Source organism: Symphalangus syndactylus, chromosome 20 (assembly GCF_028878055.3).
Source record: "Symphalangus syndactylus isolate Jambi chromosome 20, NHGRI_mSymSyn1-v2.1_pri, whole genome shotgun sequence".
NCBI classification, from domain to species: Eukaryota; Metazoa; Chordata; class Mammalia; order Primates; family Hylobatidae; genus Symphalangus; species Symphalangus syndactylus.
This window is the reverse complement of record NC_072442.2, coordinates 17516342-17543370: the sequence shown is the minus strand read 5'-3', so window position 1 is coordinate 17543370 and position 27029 is coordinate 17516342. Positions and strand designations below refer to the sequence as shown.

General features: G+C 35.7%; 1 protein-coding gene across 10 annotated transcripts in view; it reads right to left on the bottom strand.

Annotated features, from left to right (window-relative positions):
- Positions 1–27029, bottom strand: part of BCAS3 (BCAS3 microtubule associated cell migration factor) — a 727466-nt gene that overhangs the window by 370741 nt on the left and 329696 nt on the right. For 8 of the 10 annotated variants that reach the window (XM_055257583.2, XM_055257589.2, XM_055257587.2 and 5 more), the window contains exon 16: positions 6852–7002. In XM_055257583.2, coding sequence (XP_055113558.1) covers positions 6852–7002 — 151 coding nt within the window. Of the gene's footprint in view, positions 1–6851; positions 7003–18377; positions 18468–27029 lie in introns of all 10 variants that reach the window. The other 2 variants (XM_055257582.2, XM_055257584.2) reach the window with 1 other exon arrangement.

Genomic DNA, 27029 nt, shown 5'->3' with positions numbered 1-27029 from the left:
TTATGTTATATGTGGCAAAAAAAGAGATGAACATAACATAAATAATGCCAAACTTCTGTAGAAATTTATGCCTGCTGACTTTTAAAAATATGACATAGGCTGGGCGCGGTGGCTCACGCCTGTAATCCCAGCACTTTGGGAGGCTGAGGCAGGTGGATCACGAGGTCAAGAGATTGAGACTATCCTGGCTAATACGGTGAAACCCCGTCTCTACTAAAAATACAAAAAAATTAGCCAGCGTGGTGGCAGGCGCCTATAGTTCCAGCTACTTGGGAGGCTGAAGCAGGAGAATGGCATGAACCCAGGAGGCGGAGCTTGCAGTGAGCCGAGATTGCGCCACTGCACTCCAGCCTGGGCTACAGAGCGAGACTCCATATCAAAAACAAAACAAAACAAACAAACAAACAAACAAACAAAAAGTATATATATGGCATATAGTAGACATCATCCAAAAAAAATTCCCAGATTTACAGTATGGTGTGGTTTAAGTACTCCACTGATTTAGCAGAAAAATGGGAACTCAAACTATGTTAAATATATTGCATATGTAGTCACATCCATATATATTCCAATGAAAATACATTGTCCATTATTTAATATCTAGAACCAAACATCCATTGCTTAGCTATGAAGAATTGGGAGTTACATAAGGCAGAGACATGAGGTGGGGAATTACCCAAGCTATTATATCTGTATCTAGTGGGTCTTTCTCCAAATATTTCCAATTTAATTCTCCGAACTTTGCCTATAAAGTTTAAGGCTCAGGCCAAACTGTGTAAATGAGCCAAGATGTACCTAATTGAATTAAAATAAGGAATAGACCTTCTGCAAGGCCTACTATATGCCAATATCATTTACTCACATAGCCAAGTCTGATGGTAGATTTGGTCTACAAATATCAACCGGATGTGTCTGAATAAATGCTATTTAATGCTTCCATTTAATATCATTTAAAAGCATCTATGCTTTCTAAGTGGGGCCTGAGCTCATCGGCACTGGCTTACGGCTGCTCAACAGTCCTGAGGCTTAGAAATGGGATCAAAGAACTGTTAGAAACTCATACATGATAAGGATTAAAAGATTATAATCCATATATAAAAAAATTTTTTTCAGGCGAATAAATTTACCTAGGACACACTGGCAAATAGGTGGCAGAACCCAGATGAGAAGAAGCCAGGGCCTCAGACTCCTAATTCCATATTTTTTCCACTACATTACTTAACCTACTTCTACAGGGTGCATCTGAAGGTTCCTAATAACCACCTAAATCTTCACAAAGAAATGAATAAACATGGCCGGGCGTGGTGGCTCATGCCTATAATCCCAGCACTTTGGGAGGCTGAGGCAGTTGAGACTAGGAGTTCAAGACCAGCTTGGGCAACATAGAGAAACCCAATCTCTACAAAAAATACAAAACTTAGACAGGCATGGTGGCATACACCCACCTGTACTCACAGCTACTCGGGAGGCTGAGGCAAGAGAATCACCTGAGCCCAGGAGGCAGATGTTGCAGTGGGTGGAGATCACACAGCACTGCACTCCAGCCTGGGTGACAGAGCAAGACAGGAAAGGACAGGACAGGACAGGACAGGACAGGACAGGACAGGACAGGAAAGAGAAAGGAGAAGAGAAAGGAGAAGAGAAGAGAAAAGAGAAGAGAAGAGAAGAGAAGAGAAGAGTAAATATCAATATGGGGAGGGGGAAAGAAATAAGGAGCTACTTCCATTTAAGGAAAAGGAAACCTACGAGAGAGCAAATCATCCCATGTTTACTTCACAAAAAGTGGTCCACCTAGTAAGAGCAAAGAAGTAACTTCATTTTCAATTTTAATATTTTTTATTCCCATGGAACTACCTACCATGACTTCTTTTTGAAATTTACTGTTCTCTGCTTGTGTCCATAAAATAATTTGTAAATATAAATAATTTTAGATTTAAGCAGATAAAATTAAGCTCATTGATGAACATATTTTTCTGAATTGTTACATAGAAAATATTTTTTAAAACTTGATCACTCACTTCATAATGCCAAACATCTATGAAATGCTGCTAATAAATCCCTACTATAAAACCTAACATCCAAGATATGGAGCAACCTCTTAGCACCTAATTTCACTTTTAATAGATTAGGAGAACTATTCTTACTTGACAAGAACATGATGGATGTGATAACCTGGACTTTTTAAACCTCCAGTCTTAAACTGAAAGAAAACAGAGTCTGTTTGAATGGATGATTATTGGAGCCAAATAATGTCTAACACTTCTTTTACCTCCATCAATGTATACTGTCATAGAGTTAAGCAGCAGCTGTTGCCAAAACAGGCCTTATTACCTCCAAGTGCTGCTTCAAGATACTGAACAAGAAGGTGTAAATACATCTGTCTTCTGCTATTTGTAGTTCTAGTGGCCTCATGTATGTCTCGCAGTGAGACAGATGGTCCCTGACACTGCACAGGCTTTCAGGCATATGTATTTGCAAACATAAGAAGGCAGATGTTGAATATGGTAAACACACGTTTTGTCCCCTTAAGGTTTAAGATGAGGCTTCTATCTCAATTTGGATATTTAATTACTGGATCCTAGAAATCTTTAGAAATCTCTACTTTAGAAATATAACACTTTATGGTTATTTTATGACTATGTGCAAAATACCTCGGACATAGATGAAGTGGAAACTTATCTAACCTAAGTACATAATTTTACCAACTACATTATCAGGTATATTGAAAACAGAATATAATTTACCTGTCTATAAGTGGGTCACTCTGTGTTCTCTTTCTACATAATCCATGTCAAATACTTCTTGTTGATTTTATTTTTAAAATACTAGGAAGGGAATTTTATAAAAGCGAAGCTTGAATAAATGAGAATTTCCAGAATAAAAAGAGACACGGAAAATGAAAACTCTCATGTGCTCATCACCCTGGTGACATTAATGGAGCCATCAGATTTCTCAGCAAATACAATACAATTTAATGCCAATAATTAATGGAAATTAGCTAACTCCAGTCTTAAGAATTTGTCATAGTAAAAAAAAAATTTAATAAAATAAATATAGCCTTTAAAATCTAATAGGATGAAAGCTAATGGGATGAAATATTGTCTGAGATTTGCTTCAAAACTCAGCATATGGCAAAAATGAAAATTCACAGAATATATTTGGTTCTCATGAATCAAATATTACTTTTGACAAGGCAAAATACATGTATTTTAGTGAAAATGTTAAATTTTAAGATAATCAAACCATATATTATATTCTGAAAACTTTACGATTAAATGTTTAGATAACTTATAGTAAAAGAATGATCAGAAAAGTCAACAGTAGTTTCCAAGTATAATCAACAAACTCTTCAGAGAGTGGCTTAAGGAGCGATCCCCAACCTTTCTGGCACCAGGAATAGGTTTCATGGAAGTTTCACTTCAGATAATGAGGCATTAGATTCTCATAAGAAGCGTGCAACCTAGGTCCCTCGCATGTGTAGTTCACAACAATAGGGTTTGCACTCTTACGAGAATCTAATGCCGCCGCTGATCTGACAGCAGGCAGAGCTCAGGTGGTGATGCTCACTCGCCTGTTGTTCACCTCCTGCTGTGTGGCTCAGTTCCTAACAGGCCAGGGACTAGTACCAGTCTGTGGCCCAGGGGTTGGGGACCTCTGGCTTAAAGATATTGAGTCTTGTCATCTAGCAACAGTCAAGTATAAGTTATGACTGACCACTGTCATCAAAGTCTTATCAGTCACTGTACTCTATATTAATAGGAAGGGATAAAAAATAGTAGATGGCGAGGGAAAAAAGGAATAGTAGGTTGGGTAATTCGTAGTACACTAAAGCTATGCTACAAGTAGAAAATTCATTATAGACAACAATTATGTGGAATTAAAAAAAACTAATGAAATACATTCAAGATCTCTTCTTCTGATAACTGTACTACAGTTATATAAGAGAATGTCTGTGCCTTTAGAAATTACACATTGAAGTATGTAGGGATAAGGGTATATTAAGGCTGAAACTTATTGTTAAGACAATTAGGAAAAATGTAACATGTTAGTGTATACGCGGGCAGAGGGAGAGAACGTGAATGACGTGTTAGTGTTTATGCAGGCAGAGGGAGAGAATATGAATGATAAAGCAAATAAGTTGATCTATTAACATTTGGGGCCAGGCGTGGTGGCTCATGCCTGTAATCCCAGCACTTTGGGAGGCTGAGGCAGGTGGATCACTTGAGGTCAGGAATTCAAGACCAGCCTAACCAACATGGCGAAACCTCATCTGTACTAAAAATACAAAAATTAGCTGGGTGTGGTGGCGCACACCTGTAATCCCAGCTACTAGGGAGGCTGAGGCAGGAGAATCACTTGAACCAGGGAGGCAGAGGTTGCAGTGAGCTGAGATCGCACCACTGCACTCCAGCCTGGGAGACAGAACAAGACTACGTCTCAAAAAAAAAAAAAAAAATGGGGGAATTTGGGTATACAAGAATTCCTTTGGCTAATCTTGAAACATTTCTGTAAGTCTGAAACTATGTCACAAATAAATTAAAACCTAGTAGTACCCATTGTGGGACAAGTATCAATTATTCTCTCTAAACACTTCAATACAAGGCATGCTAAAAAGAATTCGAAACTATGGCAAAAATAAAATGGTATAAATTGAGATACAAAGCCTAGTAAACAATATGATACATGTATCTTAACCAACATTTGTTTCAAAGCACATAAAATAACTCAAATTGATAACACTTCCCTTATTAATAAATTGTTCACAACACAACAGAATACATGCTCCAAAAATCTGAGAACAGAGAGCAAATTTTTATAAGAAAAGGAAACATAAGAATTTTATCTAAATTCATAATGTGTGGTAACACAGGAGGACACCAAATGACTAATAGTTTCTATTCATCTTAGTGTAGAGAGAAATCGGGTTGTAAGAGGGAGAGAGAGAGAAAGAAAGCAAGAGATTTTATCTTCTTATGGAAAATTTCAAATACTACATAAAAAAGTAGACTCACTTCCTACCCCCATCATAAATATTATGAATTAAATTCTAACATCATATCATTTTAAGCACTAAACTTCAGTTACTATTTCAGAGATGTATTTGGAGAAGCTCATTAGAAAAAGAGAGCTAATTCTTTGCATTATAAAACAGGACAGCTCTTATGTTAAAATTAAATAAACATACACCAGAAACAAAGCACCAGAATATGCTTTTATGACTCCAGGAGCCTTTTGAACCTTCTTAAATTTCCCTCACTCTGAATATAAAATTAAATTACAGAGAAACAATTTTGAGGATGGTTTCACTTAGATTCAGAAAAGACAGGCTAAAATTTGTAAGTACTTTGGAGAATTGTACAACGCTGGAGTGAATCAAGATGATAAAATTATGTACTGACTAACTTCAGTAAGTAAAAAAGAAACTTTAAAGTTATGATTCCAGATTTAGTCCCATTTTTGATTCTACATCCCAGGAATGTAATATACAATGAAAAAATAACCTAATTGTGAATACAAAGGACATAACCTCTTCATTATTCACAGCCATTATTCTTAACTTATTTTAAAATAAACTAACAGAGGAAGAGAAAGTCGAAATCCAATTTAAAATTATACTTTTCCTGGACCCAAGGAGTTAAAAAGCTGAAAAAAATTAAAAAGACATACAGACCAAATTATTGGTGCCTTAAGATGTCTGATTTGGGATGAAGTTTTGCTGAAAAATACAGCAAATGCCACAGACTCAATTTTATGTCTGCATGCAGCAACAGGATCTCTTTATATACAAACACCACTCCACCTAGCTACAGGGTCAATTTCTACGTTATGCTGATACCTGGAGCTCAAAGGCCTTGTCCCTGAGACTACTGAGTATTTCTTCTCACAAAAGTGACCTCTGTAAACACATTAATACTGAGCACAACAAAATTAAGATATATTGACATAGCAGCCAAATAATTTAATATATTCCTTTCATTGGAAAGTACTTGAGGACTGTTTGAGGCCAGACGGGGTTTTCTCCTGACTACTTTAATACAGAAATGTAAAAAAGTTGTTCCATTTCAAATTAGGTTAAACTTCAGGATTGCTCATTATGGAAAACAAATAATTTGCCTATAGACATATATTTTCTGATTTAAAATGGATTTCCAGTGTTAATATACAATTGAATATCTAATGATATCATAGACCTAGCAGTTTATTTTCAGGAACCTAATGAAGTGATAATCTTATATTCCTAAGGGGTAGCAAATTGCTAAACTAAGCACAAATAAATCAAGTGAGTCATCAAAAGTCTTTAAGGAAGTTAATGACCAATCTTAAATAAAGCCCAAACCTTAGTGCACTGGCTTTGAAAACTACCAATGACATCACATTGTCCTGACACTAATGACAGATTATTATATGTAAATTATATCTCAGTATAGATGATTTTTTCAAAGTATTAAAAAGATGGTTGTTATCTAAGGTTCTCTCCATATTTGTATCTGTCAAAATTGGGGAGTCATTTCAAATCCCGAAAGAGCCAGGAAAATGAAACTGTACTTACAGGCAAAGCCACAAGGCAGTAAGAATAAGACGAAGTAGATGGATCTGTTTTTGATTAGCCAATACTAGTTTTCACAGCTTGTCACTGTTTTGTTTTTCTCGATGGATGTGTGTATACATGGTTGTGTGCAAGTATGCCTGTGCAAGTTCTATGCTTTGTACTTAATCTGATGCCATTAAGTCTCATTTGAGCTGGAAATGAAGAACATAATAAAAACCATACAAAGAAAAAGTATGTTTTATTTTTATTCATTCAACCCTATAAAACAGCTGTTAAGAAAGCACCAAGCCTAAGGCCTTACCCGGTTCGTTTGGTGATGGTCCCCAATGTCATTGGCTGCTTGATTTGTGCAAGAGGCATCACTACCATCAAGCTGGGGAGAGGAGAGAGCCGAGGGTTGCCAGGGTTGTTGTTGGTAAAATTGTTATAGGAGTCTTGGCTGTTCAGTTTCCCTACAAAGAGAAAAATAAAGAAAAGCATCACCGAGGGAAATTCTCTATCTCCGATAGGGTTTTCACTGACTCCAGTAATCATTTAAGAAAGGCATCAAAGGTAGAATTGATGCCAAGAGCATTACAATTATGTGGATGAGAAGAAACCAAACTATTCTCGGAGAGCTGGACAGCTCATGCCTGTAATCCCAGCACTTTGGGAGGCCAAGGCAGGTGGCCAGGAGTTTGAGGCCAGCCTGGGCAACAGAGTGAGACCCCATCTCTACAAAAAATACCAAAAATTAGCTGAGTATTGTGGTACACGCCTGTCATCCTAGCTACTAAAGACTGAGGCAAGAGGGTATTACTTGAGTCCAGAAATTCAAGGTTACAGTGAGCTATGATAGCACCCCTGCACTCCAAGCCCAGGTGGCATGGAGAGACCCTGTCTCTAAACAAACAAACAAAAGAGAAGTATTCTGGTAACACCAAGTGTGGCTTAATTATTAACATATTTCAGTCTTTGGTAATTAGAGCTGAATTCCTAATCTTTCTAAAGACAGTTAAAGTGGTTTGTTGCCCTGCTTAGGTCCTTACATCCAACACAATCTGCTAGTTCCCCCATACCTTGTCAATTTCTAAACAAAAGCCAGCTGAGCTTTTGATAGGGATTACATTTAATCTGGAGATCAATTTGGGGAATACTGCCATTTTAACAATAATATGCCTTTTAATCCAAGAACTTAGGATGCCTTTCCATTTACCCAAGTATTCTTAAATTTCTTTCAATGTTTTGTAGTTTTCAGGGTACAAGTTTGGTACTTCTTTGGTTAACTTACTACTAATTATTTTATTCTTTTTCATGCAATTTGAAAATGGAATTGTTTTCTTAATTTCATTTTTCAGATTATTCATTGTTAATGTATAGAAATACAGGTAACTTTTGTACATTGATCTTGTATCCTACAACTTTGCTGAGCTCATTTCTTAGTTCTAATAATGTCTTCTGGATTCCTGAGGATTTTCTACACACATAATTACGTCATCCTCAAAAAACAGATGGTTTTACTTCTGCCTTTCCAGTCTAGATGCCATTTTTTTTGTTTTGGCCTCACTGACCTACCTAGAACTTCCAGTGCAATGTTGATTTGACAGGGGAAAAGCAAACTGTGATTTATTTTTAGTTCATTTTTGTGTATGTAGCGAGAGTTGAGGTTCATTGTGTTCATTTTTTTAATATAGAAGTGCAATTGTTCCATCACCACTTGCTAAAAAGATTATCCTTTCTCCTTTAATTGCCTTTCCATGTTTGTCAAAAACCAACTGACCATATACATGTGGATCTATTTCTGGATTGATCCATGTGTTCCATTGATCTATGTGTGTAGCCTTTCACCAATACCACATTTTCTCAATTACTGTAGTTTTATAGTGAGTCTTATTAATTGATGGGTTTATAGAGAAATATAAAAATTACCTCATTTTCTGTGTTACGGAATAAGCCAGTACCTATAATCCAACAACTCTTTCATGCAAAAAACTTCTTATTGACTTAATGTTAGTTTTATAACACTGTTCTTGACTATTGATAAAAATTATCAACCCCATTTATGTGGTTAGCAATAGATAAGGTATTTTTTAAATAACCACAGTAAACATGCATATAAATTTTTTTTACTAATTCGAATTAAGTTGACAAATTTATGTACACAGCAAAAGAATCCCCCCCAAAAGTCCTAATTAATATCTTATTTCTGAAACACATCCTAAAAGACATCTGCTTTAAAAATAGCATGGATTCAGGATAGAGGGAGAACTATCACACAGTATCTAATGGTAGCCTGAGAGGTAGTGAAAAGTCAAAAGTGCCTTTCTAAAAAATCGTAACAAGATGACAGTGGCTTCAGAATTAGGATAGTGGCTTAACCAAATGTTACTTCTTCCTTGGACACAAATCTATCCTTTTATATTACTCTATAGAACTATCAAGTTAACCTTTGATAAATGTCTCTTTTGTAAAATATGGAGAAAGATAAGAAATTCATGCAAATAAAATAAATCGTTCTCTATCTCCTCAATTTCCAATTCAGAACACACATTAAAGTTAACAGAAGCCATCTACACCTGTTGCAGGAATAACAAAAGACAGAATTCGCAGTACTTACAAGATGATTTAGGATACAACATAGAACCTTGTAAAAAATATGAAGAGGGAAATCACATTAAAATATTATATTTGTGGAAGAAATGAGAAAAACTGCTTTATAGTTAAGCCATTCAAAGTAATTTATTATCACACTCTCAAGGCCAATATAGATGTAAATAATTATAAAATCGCTATTAGATAACTATGCTAATATTAATTTGAATTTGAAATCAGACTGCAACTTTATGTCACAAGCTGGTGAAAATTAAGAATTGTGTACATCATATGTATTTCACAACTAGTAAACAAATATTTGTTGAGTGCCTTAGCCTAAGATAACACTTGTAAGGGACTGTTTTCCTTGTTATCATGAAGCTTACAGTCTAACAGGCACAAACAGGAATCATTAAGTGCTAATTGCCAAGAACCAAAGATAAGTAGATGTGGGAACAACTTTACATGGAAAAGGGCTCAAGGAAAAGGGCAAATGGGATATGATCTAGATTTTGAAAATTGGACAAAATATGGGTAAGGGTAGGAGAGAAGGAATATTCTGGGCATGAAGGATAAGGTGACGGGAGAGTGGTATAAAGGGATGCCATTATGTGAGGAGTAGTGAGGAATCTCTAACTATCACAGATAAAATATTTCAGTTTTAGGAGGACCTCTCAATTGAGCCAGAGGAGTTGGAACTTGGGTTAAGTTTTTCAGCAAGGGAACAGTATAGATGTTGAAGTCACTGAATTTGACAGATAAAAGGAGTGGTCTAGGAAAATGAAGTGATTCACTGAGAAGTTCCAAATCTGGGGTTTAGCTAGGCACAACTTAAAATGCTTCACTGGCTCACCAGGATAAAGGACAACCTCAGAACAGCATACAAAGAACTTCAGATCTATCCTTCTCAGCCTGCTCCTGTGTTTATGCTGTAGAGTCCGTTTGAAACCAGCACATCTGAGAGAGTAAAGTAAGTTGTGTAGGTTTTACATTCATGTTTATGTTCGTAGGGGTGGTGTCTGTCTTACATATTAATGGATATGGCTAGCAACTTATAAACACAGCTTTAATGAAACAATGAGTATATTAATAAAATGGTCAATAAGGCCAAGATCTAAGAAGACAAACTCAGAGAAAAAGCTACTAACTCGAATAGTCTTCAGTAGGGTAGTTTCAGTAGTGAGGTGGAAAAGTCAGATTGTAAGGCATAAGCAAAGGAACTGCTGAGAGGATAAAATCAAGGTAACAGAGAACAAAGATTTAAAGACTGACACTGAAAAAGAAGACATTAACAAAGATGACATACTGCGCCAAGCAAAAGTTCCATTCAATCTTCGCTCTGTCACTTCACACTTTTGGAGGCTTATTGGTATCAGGCCCCTGTTCTAGATTCTGAAGGAGTAAGTCCAAGGGACTTTCAAAGAGTTCATAATATAATGCTACAGAAAGACATATTAACAAAAAATGAAAAATGGGAGAAAACCATGCTAATAAATACATCTGAAAAATGACTCAGGAACAAAAAGGAAGGAGTCGCTTTTATTTATTATTTTAAAGGACAACTTACAAAGGGAGAAAAGGTATACAAATTTTGGGCATAAAGGAAGGAATCTCTGTCTTCTTATTTTGCTTTTCTAGTAGAAAATAAAGGAGGAGAAATGTGTAAATAACATCAGAAGTTAGTAAAATGAAAGAGCTAGCTTAGATAAGAAATCTCAATAGCTGACACAGATATGTAAATAATACACACTAAATAAATAAATGAAATAACTACACAAGACAGCCTAACAATCCTTTCTTCCAGGACCTATTGTTAAAATCTTCGGTTATAAATGATTTTACACTAATTATTCTGTCTTGGATTTTCTTTGAAAATTCAGCTAGAATCTAACAAACTTCCAGATTTGTCCTCCACAATACTGGAGACTCCACCAGGCTGCCTGGACTCCTGAGGATAGTGTCTTACTAGTCATTAATAGCTAACAGCTCAATAAATGTTTGCTGAATGAATGAAGGAAATACATTTATTTCCATATCCAGGAGGCAGAGAAAAATATGGCCCTATGATCTATAGAAAAAATAATTCTGGAGGGGACTCAGTACTTCAGAAGGCTGCCAGATGACTGGAGTCTGCGGCTTTCACTATTCTGCTTAGTCTCACGTTCACTGGCCTAGGAGGTTAGACTTGATAACTTTAAAAATAGATCTTTAGACATTTGCATGTGTTTACATCAAGCCTAAATTTTCAAGCCAGAATTCTTCATTAAACCTCAAGCCTCTTCGTATAAAGAAGTTCAGCAGGAAGAAACCTGCAGTGTCTGCCTTGGACCTGGATGAAGTCTATTGCTATTCTTTTTCTTTGCTCCACCTCTCAGAAATACATAAGATACAAATAATATTTCTGAGATCTACGAAGAGAGTTACAAGGTATCACCTTCACTAACCCTTCTTTACTATACTCTTCTATTTTTTCCTTTATTGCATAAGTACAATTAAAAAGAACAGAGGTTATTTAAGTGCAGTTTTAGTAGTGGACTGCATGAAGTCTTGAGATATATAAAATATTTCACACACCATTATACTTTCAAATTCCAGCTAAGAGGAGACCTGTAAGTGACAAATGCCATGAGAATGAACATTCTCACAGTATTTCTGGCACAAGCAGACAGAGGAAGTCCCAAAAATCTCATGAGAAAATAAGCTCATCTAAGACTCTCATCCCAGTTTTTTGGGCTTTCTCTATATAGATAAACTTGCATAAGCCTCAGGCCTTTGGGTCTTTATCCAAATCCACTAGAGCTTTGATCCTTTAGAGGTTTACCAGTCCCCACGATAGATGGAGTTCTCTTGGGGGGAAGAAATTCCAAGTTCCAATAAAATGGTTTCTCAATAAGTTAAAGCAGGAATTCTATTTGGGGATACAAAATTATTTAAAAATCCAAATTGTTAAACATCCCTTGATGGTTAAAGCTACGGTGTCGTGTTTTTGTTCTGCTTTCAGGTTTTTGTTTACTGCTATTGCTTTTAATATTATAATACAAAGCCATTAAACCAGAACCATTCACTTTGGGGTTCAACCACTGACTTTCTGTGTTTATCTTCTAAAAGTTTGCAATTTAAAAAAGAAAGGAATTATGAAAACAGCTTCTTGTGCTCTTTTTTTTTTCCTGTTATCTTTTGGATAAAGGATATCTACAGGTATGTTGTACTTTGGGGGACACAAACTCCCAATCTCCATACTAACACACAGTTCCACTGTCTGCATATATGAGAATGACATGGTGTGATCTGTTTACTAAAAGTTTTGCTGACTTAAAAATACCATCTTACTTATGCTTTGTCCTAAATTATGTTTTCCCAGACACTTTATACTATAAAAACACAGAAGAAAAATGGATTAAGTTGAGGATAAAAGTGAACAGAGAAAATAACAATGGGCTTTGTTGCCACGCTGGAGGAACAGCTTGTCAGGTCAGCTTTGCAGAGAGGCATATTCCCAAACCAGTCATCATTAACAGACTCACTTCCACAGGAAAAAAAAAAAAAAGACAGAGTCTGAAAACTCCGGACAAAAGAAATCCCTGCAGACAAAGTAAAAACAAATTAAAAGACCCATTATAAAACACAGATGCTACAAGGAAAATAAACTTTCTAAGATTTACTGGGCTTTGACAAACTTGGACATTTGTGGAAAAGACATCAGCAGCAACTCCCAGGTAATGCGGCTGCAAAGTTAGGCTCCTTTCTGTTTTATCTTTACCCTCTGTGCAGAAGCTGCCAGGTTGGTATTCTTAGCTTCTGAATGCAGTGATGTGAGAACATGTGAATGTGGCAAACTGCCAACTGCAAGAACTCTCTGAAGCTAGCAAAACTGAAATTGTTGAACATTTCAGATTATGTTAAATATTAAAGTTACTATCAGTGTATCTGTGTGTACATATGTATAGTTGTCTTTTTTCCGAGATACAAACAAGAAGAGGGAATATAAAAAATGAATGTATTTGCATCCTTTCTACCTTTAAAAAATTTCCATATCTTACCATATTGTGAACCAAAGGAGACAAAATCGGTTAAAATAACGGAATCAAATTATAATAGCTGTAGATCAGAAAGTACCTTAAAGGAATGTCATACCAGGGAGATAAAGAAATTTTTGTTACAGGTTTCTAAAAGTTATTGTTAATGGAGGACAAAGAAAGATTCTTTAAAAACAGAAGGTATGAGAAACTAAGACCTACAATGGAATAAAGTGGGTCAAGTGAAACATTTGGAGGATAAAAAGAGCACTGTCCTTTTGTTGTCATTAGAGATATGAGGTAAGTATAGTATTAGAGTATTAGAGATAAGTATAGAAACAGCAAAGCTTCATTTGCAAAAAGAGCTAAAGGACACTAAGCAATGGTGCCCTATGGAAGTCCACATATCATCTCACTTATTCTTACCACAGACACAGACCTTATCCACTTTAGGCACTACACTTTTCTGAAGGTTTACAATAGACACCTTCCTATAACTCAGTACTCTAGACTCCTACAACTGTATTAAATTCTGTTCTCATCACCTCTCCATACACTTATCTACAAGACCCACTATTGTTCTAGGATATAAGCTCCTCACCTAGTGTCTTTGGCCTCCTATTTTGAACTCTTGCATTTTGAAATCAGATTACTGAGCCACACTGAAGCCCAAGGTCAATGTGACTCTCTGGCACTCCGCAGAAGACAATTCTACGGAAACAGCCCCAGTCCCAAGTATCTGCTTTATTTTTGCTCTCTTTGCAACACTTTACCTATTCTAAGACATCATGTAGATGTTCTATTCCCTATATCATATCTTTCAAAAATAAAAACTAGATGATGAGTTCTATGGGGCTTTTTTTTTTTTTTTTGGTAAACTTTTGTCTTCTACAGAAGAGCAAAGCTTTTGGTCTGTTTTTAATATCCTGCTGTGGAATTGACAGGGATAAAAATCTAAAATATACCAAGGAGTTTAACGAAGTTAATTTTGTAGTTGAAAAGCTCTGACTTCTTGACTATGTGAAAGAATACAATGGTAGCTTGTTTTGAAATAGTCACTGGAAATCCAGGCTCTGAAAATTTAAAAACACTGCTTAGTTCTTGCTTGCCATCCAATTTAACATTAAAGTTTTTTCAACCAAATTCTCAATAATTATTTAATAAAAAAATACCCTGTGTAAAAGGGAATTTCCTGCAGGTGGGTTATTTTTGGTTGGGATGGGAGTGTGTGTCTCTCTCTCCGTCTCTCTCTTCTCCCCTTTCCTAGATGAGAATGTCAAGCTTCCCAGCTGCAGTTCCAGGACTTTCACCTTCCTTTATGACCTTTTCTCAGACATGTTCCAGTATAATCTGCAATCTACTCAAGTCGGAAAAGGAAACAGCAGCACCCTGGTGGGAAACAGTGCCTTCTGACCCACATACCAAACTGGGCGGAAGCAATGCTTGTTCACAGGAGCCAAGGAGGGTAGAACACACACTAAAAGAAAATGAATTTTATGTGTGTGTGTGTGTGTGTGTTGACACACACACACACTTCTAAAGACTATAAACACAACAAACAGTTTAGGTGACACATAAAGACAGAAAATGCTGAAGGACAATCCTGTCTGGGCAATTATTTATTTTGCCTATAACTTTTTTTTTGGAGGCAATCGATAGTGAAGTAAAAACACTGCAATTTTTGATGCATTTCAAGCAAAAACACTTGTTGCTTTCTTTGAGTAAAAAGTTCATGTCACCATAGACATTACTGTAGGTACTTTGAGAAAGGGTGGGAAGGTAGGAAGATAAGAGAAATCTCCCACAAAATGGACTTGAAAACAAGAATCCAATCTTTCTTTTTTTTTTAAACAGGATGGGGATTGAGATTATTAATGATATTGTCATCACTTCTCCCCCACTACATACAAAGTAGCCTGCATGGAGCTTTGCCTAGGGCTTATTAAATGTCACTAGAATTAAAAGTGTACTTTCAGGAGAATTGAAACTGTATATATTTATGTACGAATACTCCAATCAATAATTTGCTAGGTAGTTTTCCTTTTCTATTGTGAATCCATTATCATCTGTTAATTATTATCTGAATGTGTTGGCTACTATAACATATAAATTTAAGTATTTTTCTTTTCTTAAAGCTAAAATAAACCCGATAAATTTAGAAATTTGATGCCTAAAAATTAAAAGTCATAAAGAAATAATTACTGTTGCTAAAATTCTAAGTACAGCAAGTATAGTCGACACGACTCCAAAAGGTAACAAGGTGGGCCTAGAACAAGGAATATCGAAAACTTAGGAGGCAAAAATTACCCTAGAAAAGGTGATGAAATCAACAGTTAGAAACAATGTTTATAAAATGCAAGAACACAAAGGGAAAATAATAGAACTAGCTGTGAGGAATTCTACTGAAATATAAAAAAATCTGTCTGAAAAGTTTCATACAATTAAGTCTCAATCACAGAGTCAACCCAAACTTGTAAGTTAAATGAACAAAATCTCCTCCCTCAAAGTGGTAAGTTCATTACTTATTATTCTTAGAGCACTCCATGATTTTGGAATGAAGAAAGTTTATTAAGAGTTGGTGCTCTTAATATTTAAGAAGGTTTAGCAATTTTTAATTCATTTTAAGTATTAGGATTGTAGTTTGACACTCCTTCAACAATGAAAAAATCAAATATAACAGTAAAAAGACTATATTTAACACAAGAGGGAAGAAAGTAAATTCTTCATATGTATAAATAAAAATTTTAAAAAAAGATCTTTGACCTTAAGCCTCAACCTATTTCTAAATGTATCATATTAAAGCATCCTCAAAATTTCCCACTCCTCTGAATCAAGTTCAAACATAGTACTGAAACTAAGTGCTCAAAAGTGAGGAGTTTTAGCCTAATGAAAAATCCCCGAATTAAGGCTCCATAATCTAACATCCCTTAGAACAAGTCTGAGGTGAAATGTGCTCCCCAAAATATAAGTCCTCATTAAATTATTTCTTGAAAATACTCTATACTCAACTCTCCCATCTTTATCTCACAATGAATTTTGTATATCAACAGAGTAAATAGAAATGCTTTACTGTAGATGGAAAAAATATGGAATCCTATCTTCTTGTCTCAACAAATGTGACTTTATTACTTTAACTGCTAAACATATAAGGTGTAGAAGTATCAGAAGTTGGTTCTGAGATAAACACTTTGTAGGAAGATGAAATATACAATTAATTGCAAGATTTAAAGTGTATTTTCTGAGATCCAGAGAACTCAAAACTATTTAATTTTACATTCGCAGAACTTATCTTTATGTACTCTGTATACCTATACATTAAAGAATGTACACTTAAGGAACAATTTAATATAAAATCAAGGCACTTTTTCTCTTGAATAAAAAGTATAGCCACAAAATGTAAGTAACTTTCCTAACAATCAAAATGATGTAAACTGAAAGAGCAAAGACTCTCTTCTCCCCACAGTCCCCTATTCTCCCGCCCCATCCCACGGACGCCTTCCTTCTTTTTACCCATGACTGTTAAGGATATTTTCTGGCTCTATTTCAGCATCATGACTCAGGTCATGAGAAGTGTCAAAGATGCATTTCCTTCAGATGGGAAAGAGCAACAGATTATAACAACCATACAAAGATGGGAGTACAGTACGAAAGGGCCAAATCAGCATTTTTGACAACAGGGCAGATAAAACCTTTTCTATTCACATATACTTTATTTCCAGTTTTAAAACATTTAAATATCTATCAAATATGCTTACATATTTTACTCAAGACGAAAACAGAAAACCAATACTCCATTTAGCTGCCTAAATTACCAACAATTTGTGGAACAGTGTACCAAAAAAAAAGAAAAAAAATTAAACTAAGTACACCACACGAATACTAATAGTTCAAGCCCTTCTCTTCTAAATTTACTTTTCCAAAAGTATGCCTATGACTTTACCTATGTACGTAAAACCTACTTTTACAAAAGATCCTTGACAGTAAGAACCACAAAGAGGAGTGATACCACGACCAATCCCGGTTGAGAAATAATGACTCTTCTTTCCCTGTAATTCCCTGTCAAGCCGAAACACTCTCCTAATCAGCTGCAGCACTGCCAGAAAACTATCTTCATTTATCAGTACTGTCATGCTATTTTTCCCTCATCTATGGTTTTATCAAATACAGACACATTTCAATCTGCTCCAAAACTAGACCAGAGTGAAATATTATTGAACATTAATTAAGCATTCCTTACTAGAGATAGCTTTTAACACAGAAAATGGAATGCTCTATTTCTTCCGAAGCCAACAACAGTGCCCATGTTAATTCCACCTTGGTTCATTCTGAAATAGTAATTTCTCTCTTGTGCCTCATTCAAGCTTCAATATTCTCACCTGCAAAAACACATCATCCAATGTTAATAACTCTTTCAATGAACCTTAAATCCTTTTCCTTTTCTCATCCTCCTCCAAATTCAAAATGTCATTTACCTCATCATGGTAAGAACCATCATAATTTCTATTTCTATGCATAATCCTGGTATAGCCCTGATCCCAGTCTTGTTGTCCTTTTGTAGTTTACAACTATCAACTAGCAGATTTCTAGTTCCTGCTCAGATTTCAACCTCAAGACTATTCATGTCTGTTATTCTCAAGTCTGATAACTTCTAAATCTGTTCATATGGGTCAATCATTCAAACTCTGGCTATTACAAATCCTAAGAAGCCTACTCACTCTCTTCTCCCTTTCCAATTTTTCTCCAAGTTTAAAAAAAAAAAAACATTTCAGATCTTCCTTTTGATAAGTACATAAGGAAATGAACATTCACTTCTTTTCCCAAAATTTGTTGCTCTACCCATTTGCACTTCTTTATCTGAATAAGTAGTTTTTACATTTATTCACTTCAGCAACTAAAAATTCCATCTCCAGATTTCCATAGAAATATTTTTATTTCAGTGGAACCAGACCAGAATTTCTTACTTAACTGTCCTCCTAATTAGGGAAGTAACACAATAATCAAATGCAAACAGGTTCTCCAAATCCTCTTTTTGTTATTCTAATCACTAGACAAAAATAATGTTAACTCCTTCAACTCCTTGAAAACTAACTTCTAAGTTTATTGCCAGAAACTCTTTATTAAACCAACCCTACCCTGAACAGAGGATAGAAGAATTTCTTTGTGGGAAAACTGACCAGTGTATGTGAAAAGACCTATGGATAGTGACTATTTGAGGTACGATAATAAAATGGCATTCCTACCTGATAGACCACTGATACCTATAAGGTGGTATGCTCTTCCCACATTAAAAAAGCTTCCAATCAGTTCCTTAGTATTGATTTGTTGATTAGCTGAATAAAAATGAAATAATAAAATAAAAATGAATTATTAAATAATAGAATTTAAAAATAAAAATATTCAGCCAATGATCCATCAAGGATTCCCCATCACTGAGGTCAGTGTTTTGGTTCAATCAGTCTGATGGAGTCTAGGCCTCAGTATTTTTCAAATCTATCTAGCTTAAGTATAATGGACAGTCAAGGGTTAAAAATCACTGCTCCAGATGGGCTTGGTGGCTCACACCTGTAATCCCCAGCATTTTGGGAGGCTGAGGCAGGCAGATTGCTTGAGCCCAGGAGATCAAGACCAGATTGTGCAAAATGGCAAAACCTTGTCTCTATTTAAAAACACAAAGAAAGGGAGACAAGAAAGGAAAGAAAAAAAGGAAAGAAAAAGAAGGGAAGGGAAGGGAAGTGGAGGGGAGAGGAGGGGAGAGGAGGGGAGCGGAGGGGAGAGGAGGGGAGCGGAGGGGAGGGGAGGGGATAATAAAAGGAGCACAAAAAAGCTTCAAAATTTATAACTACCTCTTAAAGAGAGAAAAACATTACACATATAAAATAAGAAAAGGGTGTGATAATAAAAGAAACATTCAAAGAAAATCATATTAAAAAGATTGCAGAAGGCCGGGCGCGGTGGCTCACGCTTGTAATCCCAGCACTTTGGGAGGCCGAGGCGGGCGGATCACGAGGTCAGGAGATCGAGACCATGGTGAAACCCCATCTCTACTAAAAAAAAATACAAAAAATTAGCCGGGCGTGGTGGCGGGCGCCTGTAGTCCCAGCTACTCGGAGAGGCTGAGGCAGGAGAATGGCGTGAACCCGGGAGGCGGAGCTTGCAGTGAGCCGAGATCGCGCCACTGCACTCCAGCCTGGGCGACAGAGCGAGACTCTGTCTCAAAAAAAAAAAAAAAGATTGCAGAAATAAAATTGCAACAAGAAGACTGAAAGATATGTTGGGGAAATTCTCATAAAGTTAAAAAAAGATAGAAAATAGACAAGAAGGTTAGGGGCTCAATGTAGGAGATACATTATTCAAGTAATAGGATTTCCAGGAAAGGGCCAAAAAAAAAACCAACTGAGAAAAACACAGAAGAGTTGAAAGAAGAGGCCTCTGGGGAATGATACCTGAGAGTGGGGAGGACAGGCCAAAAAGTGCCTTCTTTCATTATAAAATTATATTTTTGACTTTTATAATAAATGCATATATTTCTTTGATAAAAAATAAAAATTATATTTAAAGGGTAAACAACAACAGTAAGTGTCCAGTCAATGTTAATAGAAAAGAATAGATAACTATTAGCCCTTATAATGCCTCAATGCCTCAAAAATGAAGTTTAATCACTCTGATATTATAAAGTATACAGATAACAAGTCCCTGAATAGCAACACATAGAGAATAAAAAAACATTTAGCATAATGACCCCACATACTCAAATGATATAACTAAAAAATTTGCCTCTATTCAATCAATGGTATTCACTCAGAGGAACTGGGTATCTGCATGTAGTACTCAGAAGGGATATTAATTGATAGTAATATATTTCCAAAGTCAAATTATCTAAGAAGACGTTGAAGAATAAATCACAGAAAACATAATAAAAAGGAAGAGAGGCTATTTAAGATCTGATAAGACATTAACATCCCTAGTACCTCAGGTTCATGCCAGGGTTGCCTTGATTACAATTAGAAAGGTTGAGAAAATATTGCCCTCTAGAGGCATGTCTCATTAACCATTTAAAAATAAAACTATTTTGAAATCTGGAGTTTATGATTTGCCCATGTAAAAAATACACAGAAAAGTAAAAATATTTCCACAAGCAGTAAAAAGCAAAGAAGAAATTCTGGATTAGTTTCAAGGGATAACTACATCATCTGGCATTTATTTAGAGGCAAAACTTACAGAGAAAAGAAATGTGTTATATCCAAAATGAAATACACAAAAATATAAAATATCTAAATAGAGTTTATTTAGGTTTAAAATATTTTTAAATTAATTTTCATAGCACTAAATTTTAAAGTATAATTTAGAGGCAATATAATATCAGGTTTCCTTTAAAAGATATCCCACTGGCAATTTTATTTCCCCCCAAAATTATGTTATCTATACCTTTCTCGCAATTTTACTGAGAACCTAAAACTTCTCTTTAAAAACCTATTTAAAAACAACAACTGTACAATCTTCATTTAATAGCTTCTTCCATTAATGATTCTGAAATGAAAGCATCTTGTTTTCAGAAAGGTACTATGAGATCACTCTTTTCTATCCACTTTCCCTAACAAACTCATCTGCTCTGTCTTGAGAAAATAGTAAATGTCAAAACTAGCAGAGCGTTATGGCAACATTTTTTTTAAAAAAGGTGATAAAAGAATTTGAGAAAACAAATTCACCAGGAAAGCTTTAAATTTGAAAACAACAAATGAAAAACAAAACTGCATTTGAGCTAAAACAATAAAGTACACATAATCAATAAAAATCCAGGTACTAAACTAAGATATCCCCCCACAAGATTTTTCTCCATTTAACATGTTTATACTGTTTATATACTCTATGTCATATGAGGCATAAAATCTAAAGCAGAGCTACGGTGCACTTGATTGATTTTTCTTGGCAAAAATTAAAACATGCACATGGAAACTTCAATCCACAAGTAAACAGTGATGTGGAAAGAAAAGTCAAGAAACAGCACATTATCATTGATTCTCTTAAGTAGGTGAAACTATATAAGGCTGAAATGTGTGGTTACTTTGTATTTACAATTGTGATGTGGTCTGTATCAAGAAAACTACTGATCAACATAAGTTAAAATTACAATAAACCATCAAATGAAAGCTATAAACAGAGTCTTTGAGTGGTAAAAGGAATGCCTCATACAGATGCTAAAAAGAAAAGTGATACTTCCAGTTTTGTAAAAGCACTTTACTGAAATATGGAGGCTCCAAGTCCAAGAAATGAGAGGCTTTGTATAAAGGTCTCCGAGTCTCATCAACTACTTCCATTTAGAAAAAGCAGAATCTGGAATTCAGATGCCAAAAGCTGTGACTCAATGATGACCCCCTCTGAGGATGAAGAAGTTAATAGGAAAGGAGACACTTGCAGGAACTCTACAGAACTGCAGAAGTGAATCCAAGATCTGTTTGTTAACTGAATGGAAATTGCAGGAAGAAAACAAATTCCTTAAAAGTCCCATGACACAGTGAACTCTATATTTTTGAACCTAAAATGGAAAACTAATTTGCAAAATAAAGAAATGGCAAAGGCTCAAGAATAGATGTATTGATTTATAAAACCATATTTCCTGATGTATACAATTAAAATGAGCAAAAACCAATTAAAATGATAATACTACCATCACTTTTGGGTTTACATTGGTGTAGCAATGTAGCAACTCAACTTATCAATATTGAGCCTAGTATTGTTCTAAAAGCCTTTAAAGAATAAGTTCACAATTATTATATTTAATTTACTTACTATTTAGTGAATGACTCATTTATTCTGTTTTCTGGATAACAGGTGCTGTACCAAAATATGAAAAATGAATCAGTTCTACAGACTCTCACATTAACAGCAGTATCAATAATGATACTAATGATAGCAACTACGGTTTGAATATTTGATATGTGCCAAACACTATTTAAAGGGCTCTGATTCTCATAGTTACTCTATAAGATTGGTAATATTATTATTCCAATTTTACAGAAAGAAAAGTGAGGTACAGATAGAATAAATCATTTGTCTAAGGTTACAGAGTTAGGAAATCATGGAAGATAGATTCTACCACCAGGGAGTCTGATTCCAGGTCCTCCAATTTCCTCACCAAGGAAGTTTTAACTTAGTAATCAGTAGCATCAAAAATAAAAGTAGACTCAAAATAGTAAGAGCCATCTACAACAAACTCATAGCCAACATCATAATGAATGGGCAGAAGCTGGAGTATTCCTCCTTAAGAACTGGAACAAGACAAAGATGTCTACTCTTACCACTCCTATTCAGCATAGTACTGTAAGTCATAGCTGAAGTGATTAGGTAAGAGAAATAAATAAAAGGCATCAAAATGGGAAAAGAGAAAGTCAAATTATCTCTCTTCACCAACAATATGATTCTGTACCTAGAAAACTCTAAAGATTCTGCCAAAGACTCCTTAACCTGATAAATTACTTCAGTAAAGTTTCAGGATACATAAATCAGTAGCATTTCTATACAACAATAATATTCAAGCTGAAAAGCAAATAAAAAATGCAATCCCTTTAAGAAAAGCCACAAAAAAATCCATAAAATACCTAGAAATACATCTAAGCAAGAAGATGAAAGACTTCTACAAGGACAACTACAAAACACTGCTGAAAGAAATCACACATGACACAAACAAATGGAAAAGCATTCCATGCCCATGTATTGGAAGAATCAATATTGTTAAAATGTCCATTATCACCCAAAGTAATCTAAAGATTCAATACTATTCCTATCAAATTACTAATGTCATCGTTTCACAGAATTAGAAAAAACTATTCTAAAATTCATATGGAATCAAAAAAGAGCCCAAATAGCCAAAGCAATCTTAAGCCAAAAGAACAAAGCCTGAGACATCACATTTCTTTTCTTTTTTTTTTTTTTTTTTTTTTTTTTTTTTTTTTTTTTTTTTTTTTTGAGACAGAGTCTCACCCTGTCGCCCAGGCTGGAGTGCAATGGTGCGATCTTGGCTCACTGCAACATTCAGCTCCCAGGTTCAAGTGATTCTCCTGCCTCAGCCTCCTGAGTAGCTGGGATTACAGGTGCACACCACTATACCCAGCTAATTTTTTTTGTCTCTTTAGTAGAGACGGGGTTTCACCATGTTGGCCAGGCTGGACTCAAACTTCTGACCTCATGATCCATCAGCCTTGGTCTCTCAAACTGCTGGGATTACAGGCGTGAGCCACCATGCCTGACCTGGGACATCACATTTCAAACTGTACTACAAGGCTATGGTAATGAAAACAGGATAGTATTGGTGCAAAAATAAGACACATAGACCAATGGAAAAGAACAGAGAACTCTGAAATAAAGCTGCACTCCTACAACCACCTGATATTCTTTGACAAAGTCGATGAAAATAAACAATGGGGAAAGGATATAACTCTTCAATAAATGATGTGGAGAAACTGGCTAACTATATACACACAGAAGAATTAAGCTAGGCTCCTACTTCTCACCACATACAAAAATTAACTCAAGATGGATTACAGACTTAAATGTAAGACCTGAAACTACAAAAATTCTAGAAGAAAACCCAGGAAAAACTCTTCTGGACACTGGCTTGATCAAAGAATTTATGACTAAGCCCTCAAAAGCAAATGCAACAAAAAAAATTGACAATTGGGACCTAATTAAACTAAAGAGCTTCTGACTATCAACAGAGTAAACAGACAATCTACAGAATGGGAAAAAATACTACAAACTATGTATCTGAACAAAGGACTAATATCCAGAATCTATAAGAAATTTAAATCAACAAGCAAAAAACAAATGACCCCATTAAAAGGGTCATTTAGACATGAACAGACACTTCTCAAAAGAAGACATACAATGGCCAATAAACATATAAAAATGCTTATCACTAATCATCAGAGAGATATTACAATGAGGTACCATCTCACACCAGTCAGAATGGCTATTAGTAAAAAGTCAAAAAACAACAGATGTTGGTGAGGCTGCAGGGAAAATAGAATACTTATACACTGTTGGTGGGAATGGAAACTAGTTCAGTCCCTGTGGAAAGCAATTTGTAGATTCCACAAAGAACTAAAAATAGAATTACCATTTGACCCAGAAATACCACTACTGGGTATATGCCCAAAAGAAAATAAATCATTCTTACAAAAAAAACACTTGCACTTATATGTTCACCGCAGTTCTATTCACAATAGCAAAGACATGCAATCAACCAAAGTGCCCATCAATGGTGAATTCGATTTTTTAAATGTGCTACATATGTACCACGGAATACTATGCAGCCATAAAAAAAGAATAAAATCGTGTCCTTTACAGCAACATAGGTGCTGCTGGAGGTCATTATCCTAAGTAAATTAACATAGAAACAGAAAACCAAATATGTCATGTTTTCACTTATAAGTGGGAGCTAAACATTGGGTGTATACAGACACAAAGATAGGAACAATAGACATTAGGGATTCAAAAGTGGGGAGGAAAAGGGTGGGGAGGTTGAAAAACTACCAGCTGTGTACTATGTTCACTATTTGGGTGATGGAATCAATAGAAGTCCAAACCTCAGCATCATGCAATATACCCATGTAACAAATCTGCACATGTACACTCAATCTAAAATTTAAAAAATAATAATAATAATAGGTAGAAAGTGGAAAAAAAATCAGTACAGATAAAGGGTTTACAGAAGGAGCAAATATATGAAATTCAACACTATTTTTAGAGGGAGAAAGTACATCACAAGCTGGCCTTGAAAGACGGGGTTGAATGTGTACCTGAAGAAGTAGGGAGGAAGTAACTTAGGTGTAGAAACATGGTATTGAAGCTGGAAAGCAAAGACATGTAATTAAATTTACTTAGGGCACAAATAACAGTGGAAGATATGCTTTATTCATTCAACAAAAATTTACTAACTGGTGAAAGGAATGCCTATTCTCCTAGAGGACTATTTCTTACCTTTGCCTTTCTCCTCAAAGCTCCGATACCTGCACCCATCCTCACTACCCATTTCCCTATGAAAAAGGAAGCAACATCCTCAGTCTCCTCTAAATTTTCCGGCTTCCGCTTACATCAATCCTCCCTGAAAGACTTGTCGACACTGTCTTTTCCTATTCTTACTAAAATCCACTGGGACCAGGCACTTACCGTGCCACCAAAAGTATTCTTATCAAAGACACATGTCTTTTACACAAGTGGTTCCCAACTCCCAGGTGGTGGACTGGTACCGGTCTGTGGCCTGTACGGAACTGGGCTGCAGAGCAGGAGGTAAGTGGCTGGCAAGCTGGCATTGCCACCTGAGCTCACCTCCTGTCAGATGAGCAGCAGCATTAGATTCTCATCGGAGCACAAACCCTATTGTGAACTGCACATGCAAAGATCTAGGTTGCACACTCCTTATGAGAATCTAATTCATGCCTGGTGATCTCAGATGGAACTGTTTAATCCCAAAACCTCCCACCCCTCCCCACACTGGCCCATGGAAAAACAGTCTTCCACGAAACCGGTCCTTGGTGCCAAAAAGGGTGGGGAATCACACTTCTACATTACTAATTTTAATAGTCTTCTGTTTTTTTCTCAGTTCTTCATTGATCTATCAGTAGAATTAATCATTCCCTTCTCTATAAAAAAATTAATTCACTTGGCCTCTAGGATTTCTCATATATAGTTTTCCTTTGTATGTCACTGGCTACTTAATGTTGGAGGGCCCCAGGGCTCAGTCCTGGGACATCTCTTTTTTATACTCACTTACCTGCAAGGTGATCTCATCTCATTTTTGTTTCAGCTATCATCTATGCATTGCAAACATTTATCCCTATATAAATGACTGCTTTCCACTGAACTCCAGACTCATATAACCAACTATCTACTTAACATCAATAGGAGGTCAAAAAGACACCATATTAAACTTAACACGTCCAAAATTCCTGATCCTGTCCCCATCCCAAAACCTGCTTTATCCACAGCATTCTTCATTTCAATTGACACCAACCCTATCCTTCTAGATGTCTAGGTTAAAAGTCTTACTAGTCATCTTGACTCATCTCTTCTTTCATACTTGACATAAAATGTACCAGAAATTCTGATGGCCATACCATAAAAAATATATCAAGAATCCAATGACTTCTCACAATCTTCACTAGAAACAACTTACTCCAAACCTCATCTTTTCTTGCCTGATTTTTTGCAATACTCTCCTAACTGGTCTCAAGGTCTCAACTAAGTTTCCACCCATGTCCACGTACAGACTGTGTTCTCAATACAGATCTCCATTCTAGTCCTGCCAAAACACAGTATTATCATGTTACTCTTATTCTCAATGCCCTCCAGAACCACCCCCCGCCAAATCTCATGCCGAGTGAAAGGCTGACAGTGATCTGCCCTCATTACCTCTCTGATCTCATCACCTATTATACACCTTACACCATGTGCTTCAGCCACACTGGTCTCTTTATCATTCCTTTAACATTCCAGGCACACTCCACCTCAGGATTTTACACAGGCTGTTCTATATGAATTTCTCTCTTACTTCCATCAGATCTTTGCTCAGATGTCATCATCTCAGTAAGGCCTATGGGAAGCATACTAATTTCAAATTGCAATCCTCCCTAGGCATTCCCTATTCTCCTTCCCTCATTTTTCTCTGTAGCTTCATGGGAACACAGACATGTTTCTCTTTTGTTCACTGCTAAATTCCTGTAACTCAGAACAGTGCCTGGACACAATAAACACTAATTAATGTTGTTGATCAAATGACTACATCTTGGCGATGTTAATTTTTTTAAGTTGTTACTATGAATAAAAAGCTCTTCATTCTAACAAGTAATTATTTAAATCTAAATTGTTTTTCTTAGAACAACTTCTAAAGATGTTTT